This window comes from Eptatretus burgeri, chromosome 9 (assembly GCF_056783735.1).
Source record: "Eptatretus burgeri isolate ZD-2024b chromosome 9, Ebu_testis_v1, whole genome shotgun sequence".
Lineage (NCBI taxonomy): Eukaryota > Metazoa > Chordata > Myxini > Myxiniformes > Myxinidae > Eptatretus > Eptatretus burgeri.
The window spans coordinates 38,893,908-38,906,957 of record NC_140969.1 but is presented as its reverse complement, the minus strand read 5'-3'; the positions used below and the strand labels follow the sequence as shown (position 1 = coordinate 38,906,957).

Sequence of the window (13,050 nt, the reverse complement as noted above, 5' to 3'; positions counted from 1 at the left end):
TCGAGTCTGGCATTTCACTCAAGCCGACTGGCAGGGTCTCCGAGCAGCCATCAAACTTACAGACTGGTCTCCTATCACTACTTTCTCAAACATCAACTCATCCTGGGAATTCGTTCAAAGAAACTTGCTCTCCCTCATGCACAGATTTATCCCCTCTCGTGTTCAGTTGTCTTACCCTTCCTCCCGCCCTTGGTTTACTGAAGCTTGTGGCGAGGCAGTTGTCCTGAAACAACTTGCCTTTGCCTCATGGAAAGCAAACCCAACTGAGGGCAATCTCAGTTCTTTCCACAAAGCTCGGAACAAGTGTGTATCTACCCTCAGGAGAGCCAGAAAACAACATCTTTCTCATCTCAAGTCTGAACTCTCAAACCTCTCTCCCTCCTCAAAATCCTGGTGGCGTTTAATCAAATCTGTATCTGGTGTATGTTCCCCCTCCATCCCCTCCCTTACCTCAAATGGCCGCACTGCTGATTCCACACGTGATAAAGCTGAATGTCTAAACTCGGTGTTTGCAGCTAAATCTTGTGTCCTAAACCCATCACTATTTCTACCCACTATACCCAGTCGCACCCAACTGTCCCTGGACTCTGTATCCTTTTCTCCTGACAAGGTGGAGAGCTTGCTTTCAAACCTCGAGTCAGATTCTGCAACCGGTCCAGACGGCATCAGCCCACGTGTCCTCAAAGCCTGCTCTTCTGCTCTTGCTCACCCTCTCTCTGTTCTATTCACCCTCTCATTTGCCCAAGGTCATCTGCCATCTGCTTGGAAATCTGCTAACATCACTGCCCTGCATAAAAAAGGTGCAAAAACAGATCCCTATAACTACAGACCAATCAGCCTTCTCCCAATCATCAGCAAGGTGATGGAATCCATCATCGCCTCAGATATGAAATCCTTCCTCTTCTCCAATGGCTTGATTTCCAATCATCAATTTGGTTTCAGACCAGGTCATTCTACCCTGGATATGCTGCTTCTGCTCTCCCATCAATGGATGGAGGTCCTCAATGCCAGACAGGAAATCCGAGCCGTATCCCTGGACATATCACGTGCTTTTGACACAGTTTGGCACCCTGCCCTACTCACCAAACTCTCTTCCCATGGTATTCAAGGCCATCTCCACTCATGGCTCGCAGACTTCCTCTCCTGTCGCAGTCAACGTGTGGCCCTAAATGGAGTTCTTTCATCCCCTCTTCCTGTGCAGGCTGGAGTTCCTCAAGGTAGCGTTCTGGGCCCTGTTCTTTTTCTGGTTTTCATCAATGATCTCTCGGACTCTCTGGAAAATCCTCTATATCTCTTTGCTGATGACTCCACCCTCTGCCGTACCATCTGTCATCCCTCAGACCGGCAAGCAGCAGCTTCTTCACTCACTGCAGATCTGGATAAAATCACAAACTGGTCCAACACGTGGAACATGTCTTTCAATCCAGACAAATCTCACACTCTCACTATGTCTCTTCGAAAGGACCGTTTACAAAACCCCCCCATCCACTTTCTCAACAATCCTCTGGAAGAAGTCTTTTCTTTCAAGCTTCTAGGTCTCACTATCTGCCATGACCTTTCCTGGGAAAGTCACATTTCCAACCTGGCCTCCAAAGCCAATCGCCGACTGGGAATCCTCCGTCGTGCTAAGTCCTTCCTCGGCCCTCTTGAGCTCCTGACCACTTACAAAGCTTTTGTCCGTAGCCTGATGGAGTACTGCTCTCCCCTCTGGGCTGGTGCTCCTGCCTCCCACCTTTCTCGGCTTCACGCTGTCGAAACCAGGGCATTTAAGATCATCGGCATCTCCCGCAATGAAGCTGAGTCTTTGGGCCTCTCACTCAATCACCGCAGGTTGGTCGGTGGTCTTTCTGTCTTCTACCGACTCCTCTCCAGCCTTGCCCCCCTGCTCTCTCTGCGATTTGTCCCCACCACATTTCCACAGGGCTCTCAAGGTCCGCCAACAACCCCCTTCTGGTAAAACTACCAAAATCACGAATCACTGCTCATCTTCACTCTTTCATTCCTCTTTTTTCCCGCCTTTGGAATAAACTTCCTCACTCTATTCTTTCCCATTCTTCCCTCCAGGCTTTCAAAACAGCTGTTCACCACCACCTCTTATCTTCCCCCATCCAAATCCTCGATCTTTTCTACCCCCGATAATCCACCCAAGCCCACTTCCTTCATTTCTCCTACTTTCCTTCCTGAAAGTCCCTGAAATGTCCATCTTCTCTTCGCCATGTTCCCCGTCCCATCCCCATCCCTCTCCCTTCCACAGTTCACCTAATGTGTCTGCTCCCCACTGTTTTGTCCCTTCCACTCCCGCCCCTCTTGTCTCATGCCTCCTTGCTGTGAGTTGTGTGTTAGCTCTCATACGAGCCTCGACCAAGGTATACAAAAACAAAACAAAAAAAAAAAACATTCTGTTCATGGAAGATGGAGCTCCATGCCACACTGCAAAAAAGACCAAAGAATGGCAGGACAGAAATGGGATCAAGCGACTTCCATGGCCATGTCAGTCTCCTGACATGAATCCCAATGAACACCTCTGGGCCATATTGGATCGAGCTGTGTGGAAAAAGTCCAGGAAACCAACATCATGGGCACAATTCCTAAACCTTTTGAGTGAAGCCTGGGCAGAAATCCCACAAGAGAAAATGTCGGAACTCGTTAGTTATGCCTGAATGAGTAAAAGCATTGAAATCTGCAAATGGCAAGTCCACAAAATACTAGTGTATGTATTAAAATGGATCAAATATACTTCAAATGCTCAATAAATAAATTATTTTAGAATAATGGTGTCTATTTACTTCTGGCACGTCTCTGTAGTTCCAAAACAATCACGTGAAATTTATTCCCATGAAAAACTCACCAAGCTTGGATGTAAGGTTGAGTGATGTTTTTGATGAAACTTGGAACTGAAGAAAGTTGCTTGTTTCGAACATTGAACTGAAATAACAAAGAAATGTTGCAGGTCATTACGTGTGTATGTGTATGTGTATGTGTATGTGTATACATACATATATATATATATATATATATATATATATATATATATATATATATATATATATATATATATATATATATATATATTTTTTCATATTTTCATCATTCATTTTTTTCATTGCCATCATTATCAGTAACAATCTGTGATATGCAGTAAAAGGTCATTAGGAGACGTCAATTATACTTTTGCATACAACAAGCATTGAACCCACGTCGCTTCACTGACTGTAGTTGAACAGCATAACTTGTCTATGTTATAGTACAGTATTGTAGAGCTCATTGACAGTCAATATTTGCAATTTGTCTTATTCCAGAAACATTTTTGTTTGCTGCTAACAACCCAGCGTTAATTTTAGTAATACACACATTTATTCACCAAAAACACAATATGATTAATTTGTTTTACGTTCCCAGGGATCAGACTTTACATCGTCTCTTTTCAACTTGCAAAATGCAATTCTCATTGAGTTATGAATAATGCATTGATGTAAAGGCCGAGCCTAGCTGTAGACGTAAACGCCGTAACGACGTCCCCGACATAATGCTGTCTCACTAAGCCGCCATGTTACTAAATCCGTCATCCCAACGCATGGCATCTGACATTCAGCCCATCGCCTATAGACATTAGTCAGTCAGTCAGTCAGTCAGATGTATGGGACTATGGGTGTATTTACTTATTCATATGCAGCCTGTGGCTGCTTGGCTGCATAATTTCTGTGGGTATGGTGATGCAGCTGATGTTACCATCCCCTGTTACCAGTAAGCTGGTACTCATTTTGCTGACTTCAAAAGGATGACGTGCTGAGTCAACCCACCTGGTGTTAATTCAGCAGAAAGCAGGGGCTTGAATTCGAGACTTTAAGCCAGCCACCTTAACCGTTAAGCCAACACCAGACTTCGATGTATGGACTATGATGTTAACTGCCGTCAGTGAAGCGATGGGACGAGTTGAGTGCTGGATGCTGGGATGACGTGCATGTCCATAGAGGCATATTCTTGCACTAGACATAATGCCATAATTATGTCGCAGTGAAAAGAGCGTGACAGACCGAGGGATGAATGGAGAAATCCAGATAGTTTAGTGGTTTGATTGATATATATATATATATATATATATATATATATATATATATATATATATATATATATATATATATATATATATATATATATATATATATATATATACACTATATAGTTACAATAACAATCATAGACAATGAACAAATCAACAAAGTGTTTTTGAACTTTGAACCTAGGAAACCTTTATCATGAGCTATGCTCAGTTTGGATTGCGATACAGATAAACCAAGCCTACAAATGCAGCATTTTTCTTGTGTTTCTTCACACAAAGAAACAATTTTTCCAAAATGCAATATACGAGGAGAATTTGAAAAGATCAACAAAAGAGATACTCGCATTGTTTTCAATGTATGAGTATGTACAGATGGTGGACAAAAATGGATACACCAGTGTACACGTGCTGTACAACATATATACAAAGTATGGGGCCACAACATGTACGTGACCGGCACATGACATATGCAAATCTCTTCCCAGCAGTTCACTCGTGTATCTCGTGTATATAAATGGGTTGTGGCTCAAGTCTGGTATTTTAATAACCAGCATGGCCGTAAGAGAAGACCTCAGTGACTTCAAACAAGGTGTAATTGTTGGTGCACGTTTGGCAGATACTTCAGTGACAAAGACTGCAGAAATTGTGAACATGTCACGAGGAACTGTCTCGAAGGTGATATCAGCTTGAAGAAAAGAAGGAAAGACATCATCATCAAAGGGCAACAGTGGGTGGAAGAGCATTCTCGACAAGTGTGAAGCACAGGCATGAGTCTGGACTGTGAAGGGAAACAGGAGAGCAAAGTTCAACGTGGGTCGGAGCATCCAGTATCGTCAAAAATAGTCAGAAGGGAACTTCACAGGACAGGATAGCAAAGCCAAGTTGCTGTGCACAGACCACTCATGAGACCTGGCAACACCCGTTTGTGGGTCCTGTGGTGCAATGAGTATAGGCAATGGACTGCCGAGCAATGGAAGAATACGATGTGATCTGATGAGTCGTCCTTCACCATGTTCTTGAAAAATGGACGTGAGCACGTGTAGTGATAGCCCAGGGAGCTCGACAATCCCGAGTACCTGGTTCCAACAGTAAAAGGCTCTGGCGGTTCCCTAATGGTGTGAGGCGCATTTTTCCGGCATGGCCTGGGTCCACTCATTCCATTGGAAGACAGGGTTGATACAGCGTGCCATGTTACCATCCTGAGCAATCATCTGAATCCCATGATGCAGCATTTCTTGCCTGCTGGGAGAGGTGTCTTTCAGGATGATAATGCTCCCAGTCCACAGAGCACATATTGTCATCGGGTGATTTGAGGAGCATGAGGACAAAGATTCCCATCTTCCATGCCCCCCCCCCCCAATCACCGGACCTCAATCCCATAGAGCATTTGTTGGACTGTCTGGAGAGGTTCCTAAGATAGCAGTTTCCGCCTCCATCAAACCAACCTGAATTGGAGGACTTCCTTGATGAAGAATCATGCCCCATTGCTGCAAAGCGGTTCCAGACTCTTGTTGATTCTTTGCTACATCGTATCCATACCGTCCTAGATGCACTTAGTGGCCCAACACCAAACTAAGTGACATTCTGTTTGTGTTTCCATTTTTTTGTCCACTGCCTGTCTGACTCGTAATAAACATATTGTTGTGGTTGACGAAATTCACAAACCACCATTCAGGTCCCTTAGGTGAGATATCTCCGTAAGTATATGTGTAGTTAGGCCCAACCCCGTTGTTTAGAGGGAATAAATGTCATTCATAAGGGCTGCGACTCTTCAGGATAGCCGTTTTTCTTTTCCTATCTTTATTTTGGACCAGCCGCCATTACTACCAGCACCAACCACGTCTCAACAGTCATCACACAACAACCACCAACCACAACGCCGCTTCACAACAACAACCACCAACCACAACGCCGCTTCACAACAACAACCACCAACCACAACGCCGCTTCACCACAACCGCCACGACCTTTACCGTCACAACTCGCCACCATCGCATCCCCACCAATCTCGCGCCACTCGTGGGCACCGATACTGGACTCGTGCAGGGCGCGCACCGAGCAGCGTATTCAAAAACATCACGGACTTTCCGCAGAAAACGGATCAAAAACGACTCACGCCCACTTTTGTTCCGTCCAATCGGAGAGCGTGGGCGATTTGGCCCCGCCTCCAGGGCGTTGGAGTGAGGATGCGATATGCAAATTCATGGATCAAAAAGCATTCACGCCCACTTTTCCTCGGTCCAATGGGGAGCCAGTTAGAGAGGTGAAGGGTCGGAGGCAGAGGGTCAAGGGTGAAAGAGCGAAGCCACGGGGCTTATATAAACGGCTGCGTTCGTCAGTAAAGGCAGTTGTGCGGAGTTCAAGAGAGTCGTCGGTGGAGCTGGAAAGAAGTGGTAGAAGTCAAGAGTGAAGAGTTGGGACGGGCCAAGAGAGGAGACGGAGAGGGCGATTAGACGGAGCTGTGGAGAAGTGGCGGCGGCGAAGGCGGACGAGGGGGTGCTCGCGTCGGTGCCGGGAGCTGCAGAGGGAGAGGCCAGCAACGCGACCGAGGTCAAGGAGGAGACGCTCGTCGCGGGACCCGAGACAGGGTGATATCCCCCGCCCCCCCGAGCATCAACAACCCCCTCCTGTTTCCCCCCGCGCTGAGATAGTGCGACAAGGGGGCCCCCTTTCCCACCCCCTACCAGACACTGTCCGCGAGGCCCGCGGAGTTGAGGCGCCACCGCCGCTCTGTGTCTCATCATCAGACGGGTAGGCCCGACCCGGTCTCGGCCCCAGGCCCGCCTCATCCTTGAGGGTGGTTCTTTCTCTTTTGTTTTGGGTACATGTGTTGTCGGCGCCGTCTGTGAAGTAAAATTGTATAAGTGTTGCCGTGTGCTCGGTAGTCGGATAGCTCTGCATTGTCTTCTTCTTTTACATTTGCTTTTTGTGTAATATTGCATTGTCTTCTTCTTTTACATGTGCTTTTGGTGGAATTGTATATGTGTGCTTTCCGTTCATCGTGAAATAAATGTGAATTATGTTGAACTGTTTTCCCGCTTCGCTTCGTCTTTTCTTTCATTGAATCTCCATCTTGCTTCACGTAAAGGGTTGGTCGTGGGCTAAAACGCCCGATAATTAATCGAACCGTTGAGGCCGACGAATAACACCGCTCGGTTATCCCGATAGTACGGAACGGGTCGCTTAAAGTGGCCCATGTCCGAAGTCGACCTGCGGCGAGGTGCGATCGCCCGGTCTACCCTCCGTGTGGGTACTTAGGTAGGTCGAATTTGGCGAGCAACCCTATCCCACGCGGGGGCCGATTGGCACGATCGCGGTGAGACCGAAAGGTCCACCCGTGACTGGTTCCCGGCGTTAGTCCGAGAGGGTCACGACTGGATTGTCCGTCCGGTGGGCGACGTGCCGCGATTCGAGTTACGTGGCCGTCAGCACGCCGGCGGGCGCGAATCCGCAACACTGGTGTCAGGTCGTGCGATATAAACCCATCGCCCTCCTCGCGGCACTGGTATCGGAGAACGGGAAAACGGGCTCTCCTGTCTCCGGCTAAATTCACGGGAATCGGTCCAGGGGTGAGAGGAGCGACCCCCGATTCCCTCCAAATTACGAGCGAGCTAAATTAACCCTTTAAGAGAAGCAAGATGGCGTCTCAAGGCGAGCGGGAGCCGGGGGTATTAGAAATGGATGTCGAATGTGTAGAATCCATGGCTCAGGATGAAATCCCCGTGCAGGAAATGTTGGTTGTACAGGAAAACGAACTCGCCCAACTGAACCCAGAGCCCGAAATGGGTGCGGCAGCGGCCGCGGTGTATGACACCTCCCCTCCCCCTCTCCACCAAAACCCTTCCCCAACCCCTGCCGAAACGGCTCACCCAAGCGCACTCGACATGGCCCAGCTAATCACCATGCTGGCAAAGATGAATGCGGATGCGCAACAAAGGAATGCGGAAATGACAGCGAACATGATCAAGCAAATGAACGAAAAGATGGATACATACACAAATGAAATCACAAACGAAATAAAACGCATGAAAACTAAAATGGAAACAAATATGAAGGAAGAAATGAAAGAGCTGCGGGGTGAGACGCAGAACATGGGCCGATGCCTGCAGGCGGGCATGAAGGCCGTGAGCAGGGAACTAAAAATGGCGACTCCACGTGTAGGAACGAACGAGCTGGGAGGGGGTGCAACGGCTGACAGGCCCGCGGTGGAGGCGGGTGAAAAAATAACTCGGGGGACGTGTTGGGCGAGGGTCGTGACGATGACCGAAAGGGAAAAATTAAATGAGACCAAAACGTGTGAGACGAGACACGAGGTGACGACAAAGGAAATAAAAATAGTTGAGACAAGGGAGGTAAAGGGTGAAGAGGTGACTGAGTTGGCAGAGACACGGGAGATGGGAACGACAGAGGGAAGACTGCACGATGAAGACGGGGTAAGTGACGCACACACACATACAGAGGTCGTGGAGGACAATGGGGGTGAGCTTGCGGACTGGGTGGAGGACCGGTGCGAGTAGCTGGATGGCCTCCTCCAGGAACGAGGGGAGGGAGTATGCCCCCTTGAGGCGAGTCACGACTAGGTGAGTTCGGTCGTGCTTTGCGAGGTTGAGGGGACGAGTGCTGCGAACAGGTGCACGGAAAGCTTGGGGGGTATAGAGGCCCCGGAGACCCTTGTGGGGACACGAATCCCCAGTGTGGTTGTCCCTGTGTGTGTGGTGCAAGGTGTGAGTGCATCCCCGTGTGTGGAAGCGACCCCGTGTGTGAGTGGTGTGGTGGCGATTGTGCCGGAGTACGTGCTTCCCAGCACGCCGTGTGTGGAAGAGGCCGTGTGTGTGGATGAAACGGCCAGTGTGGATGAGGCACCGTGTGTGGAAGAGGCCGTGTGTGTGGATGAAACGGCCAGTGTGGATGAGGAACCGCGGTTGAGTGCCCCCGCGTGTGTGAGTGAGGGACGGTGTGTGGATGAAACACCGCGGGTGAGTTCCCCCGCGTGTGAGTGGTGTGGTTTGTGTGAGTAGTGAGGCACGAGTGAGTGGAAGGCCGCGAGTGAATGGAGCACCACGTGTGAGTGGTATGGTTTATGCAAGGGAGACCGTGTGTGTGAGAGAGCGGTATGTGAGGGAGATGTCGGTTGGCATGCGGGAGCACGCAGCCGCGTCTCCCGGTGTGAATGTAATGGAATGGAGTGTGAGCGTCGTAACACGCAGGTGTGCGTGGGTCGAATGGCGACGACGACGGCGACAGAGGAAAGAAAGCCGAGTAGCGGCTGTAGATGTTTTGCGCACCGTGCCGGGTTCACCCAGCAGTGAGCACGAGGTCCGTGCTGTGCAACGCACGAGGCCCCCACGTGCTCGCTTGCGAGAGTGAAGTCCCGGTCCGGAAACGCCAGCGGTGGATTTGCCGATCCCGTGGACGGACAAAGTTTAGGCAGGATTATGGATTTGGACCGGACGGGTTCTCCACGCGATCGTGTGTGTTAAGCTCCAATGGGCAAAGCACATGTGTTCGCGTGGGGAACCCCTCGAGACGTGGGGCTTGTGTTTTTTTTTATGCGCACGGTGACGCCATGGCTGCACGTGGGGTTGGAATCCGGCAGGAGGGGTATCCCTGCCGGATGGTACTGTCCAAGGAGGGACGAGGTACACGTGCAGCTGCATGATGTCACAGGCAGGTGAAAATTGCGCGAGCTGTGAGTTGCCGCGCTGGTGATGCGCATGTAAAAAAAAAACAAAAAAAAACAAGCCTCACTTTCGGGTGCACAGGATTCCTGGGCAAGGGGTGGAAGACCCCCTTGACCAGGGCACAGGATGGAAACTAGTTAGGGGGAAGGGTTAGCTTAGTTAGACCGGCTCCATGGGGCAGGGGTAAGTCCTCATGGGGCCCGTGGAATAGATTAGTTAGAGGGATTGTAGCCAGATTTAGGTTGGGAAATAAAATGATTTATTTGAAGACAGTGACAAACTTGTGAGTGTGTAGGGGGGACGTAGTTTAGCTACGTAGTGTTAAAAGGAACGTCCTATAGTTTAAGGGACGACGTGGGAGCACGAGTTAGTTAGGGGATGTAGTAAGAAGGATGGCAGAGTTCAGCGGTGTGTGTGTTGAAGAGTTGTTGGTGAGTGGATTGGAAGCATGTGCTTGGTGAGTGAGTAAGGCCAGCGGGTCTGTGTGTGTGGAGCGAATGGGGAATGCATGGTGCGATGAGTGATTGGGGGGAGGAGTGACTCCCGCCCAAGGGACCCCGGGGTCAGTATAAAGTGAGTTAGGGGGTTAGTCAAATTAGCAAATATGGAAGTCGTTTTGTTGTTGGTGGGGAAGTAGGCTCGAAACCCGTTTGGAGGGGTGCAGGAGCCCTGTTGACGGGCTGGGAGCGTGGCTGCGAAAAGTGAGTATCGCTGAGTGGGTACCCCGGGCACCAGGCTAGTCGGCCGTGGTAGGCCAAGGGCCCATGGGGGGCCGGGATAGCGTAGTGGGCACGGGTGCGCCTGCTTGGTGCGGGGGCCCGGGGTGCCATTAGCCGCGTGGGCAGTGTTGTGGGCACGGGTGACCCTCGGAAAAGGGCCTGGGAAGCCAGCCTGCCACGTGTGCGTTTCAGGGGAGGTGCCATGGGGGGCACTCCCCGGTGTTTAGGGAGCTGGTAGGCTCGGAGGCAGTGTAGTGCCCGGGGGTGCCATAGCGGGAGATTCGGCAGAGGGTCGTGCCTGCCAAAGGGAGCCACGTGTCCCAGCCATGAGACCGTGTGAGGGCACGGGAAGAAAATTGGGGGGCGAGGCCCGAAATTGTGAGGACACCAACACAGGCGACGGGAATCTGGGTTGTTAGAACCAATAGTTTAAGCGAGAGGCGCTTGTTGAAAGCCCCGGGGTAGTTTAACAGTTAAATGGATAGGGTAGATTAGGAAGTGTACCCCTCCGCACCATCCATCCCCTCGCTCTCGTTGTGGGCCGCTGGACCCACTTTGGGTTAGATCGCCGAACTCTGGGGAGGCCATTCTGAGGCTTCGTTGGGCCTCGACACAGGACGTTAGCTCTCCCTTATTCCCCTCCGGGAAGGGAACGTAGGGGTTGGGAGTAGGCCAGGTGACAGGATAGGTTAGCCGAACAAAGACGATAAAGGGGGTTAGGGGACGATTTATAGTGGGGAAGTAAACATAAAAACAAAAAAAAAATAAGTTGGGGCTAAATTGGGGTTTGACAAATTAAGGGAGTGGGTATGTACAGTGACAGGCAAAGGCGATAGGTGGGAGGGAGACAGGTAGGTAGGTCCGAGCCCGCCTTCCAAGTGGCCAGCACCACCGCACTCCCTCCACCAACCTCCACTGAACGGCAAAGGCTGGCCAGCTTCATCTGCTGGCTGCGTTGCTGCAAGGCAGAGGCCGGCCCACTTCATCGGCAGCTGTTGCTGTGCTGCAAGGCCTGTGCCGGCCCACTTCATCGGCAGCTGTTGTGTTGCTGCAAGGCCTGTGCCGGCCGGATCATCTGCAGCTGTGGTACTTCAAAGCCTGTGCCGGCCAGTTCATCTGCCGGCTGTGTTTGCCTGCAACGGCCTGGTTCTGCGGGCTGAGTTTGCCTGCTGCCTTTGCCATGCCATGCCATGCCCACTGCCCACGTTCACCAGCCCCGTTCAATTTTGCTTTGCCCCCCCCCCCCCTGTTCATTGCCATGTGCGCCAGGATCAAGGCAACAGTTTGCAAGCTGCAAGAACTGCCCTGTTGGCAGTAACAACACGGGCCTGCAGTAGCGGCCCGTGCACCGTGTTTGCGTCCATCCATTCATCCATCCATTCGTTGTGTTCATTGCGTGTGCCACTTGAGCTGGCACGGAGACGACGTTTGTGCAGCCCATGCACCGTTGTGGTTCACTGCGTTCAGTTCAAACCATTCATCCATCCATTCGTTGTGTTCATTGCGTGTGCCACTTGAGCTGGCACGGAGACTACGCTCGTGCAGCCCATGCACCGTTGTGGTTCACTGCGTTCAGTTCAAAAGGGAAGGCCTTGGACTGCGTGTGAGCAGCCGGCCACGTTCCCTGTCACCTGCATTGTTTGAGTCAGAGACTGCATGCGAGCAGCCTAGCTCCCTGCTAACTGCTTTCTTTTGCAGAGTTCATTGATCCTGGGCGATGGTTTAGTGTAAAATTTGTAAGTTAAGGTTAAGATGTACTGTAAATATGAGTGCGCCCCCGGCATGTTTGTCTTAGCGCCGGCAATTTTATTTAAGTCGTCCGTGTGAGTGAGTTTGTTTAGGTAGTTACTCAGCCCTCAGGTTATTTATTTTGGGGACACGAATACCATGAATGTCGCACTCAGGGATCCGTAGGTAAAATGTACTAGGGGAAAACTACACATGATGGCACACGAAAATTTGACGACTTGGGACGAGTCTGTAAAAAGGGGAGGGGGTAGTGTTGTGGTTGACGAAATTCACAAACCACCATTCAGGTCCCTTAGGTGAGATATCTCCGTAAGTATATGTGTAGTTAGGCCCAAACCCGTTGTTTAGAGGGAATAAATGTCATTCATAAGGGCTGCGACTCTTCAGGATAGCCGTTTTTCTTTTCATATCTTTATTTTGGACCAGCCGCCATTACTACCAGCACCAACCACGTCTCAACAGTCATCACACAACAACCACCAACCACAACGCCGCTTCACAACAACAACCACCAACCACAACGCCGCTTCACAACAACAACCACCAACCACAACGCCGCTTCACAACAACAACCACCAACCACAACGCCGCTTCACCACAACCGCCACGACCTTTACCGTCACAACTCGCCACCATCGCATCCCCACCAATCTCGCGCCACTCGTGGGCACCGATACTGGACTCGTGCAGGGCGCGCACCGAGCAGCGTATTCAAAAACATCACGGACTTTCCGCAGAAAACGGATCAAAAACGACTCACGCCCACTTTTGTTCCGTCCAATCGGAGAGCGTGGGCGATTTGGCCCCGCCTCCAGGGCGTTGGAGTGAGGACGCGATATGC

The 13,050-nt window shown here is 50.5% G+C and overlaps 1 protein-coding gene across 3 annotated transcripts in view; it reads right to left on the bottom strand.

The window, feature by feature from the left end:
- CETP (cholesteryl ester transfer protein) overlaps nt 1-13,050 on the bottom strand; it is a 101,237-nt gene that overhangs the window by 53,570 nt on the left and 34,617 nt on the right. For all 3 annotated transcript variants that reach the window (XM_085894819.1, XM_085894820.1, XM_085894821.1), the window contains one exon: nt 2,849-2,925. In XM_085894819.1, coding sequence (XP_085750945.1) covers nt 2,849-2,925 — 77 coding nt within the window. The remainder of the gene's footprint in view (nt 1-2,848; nt 2,926-13,050) is intronic.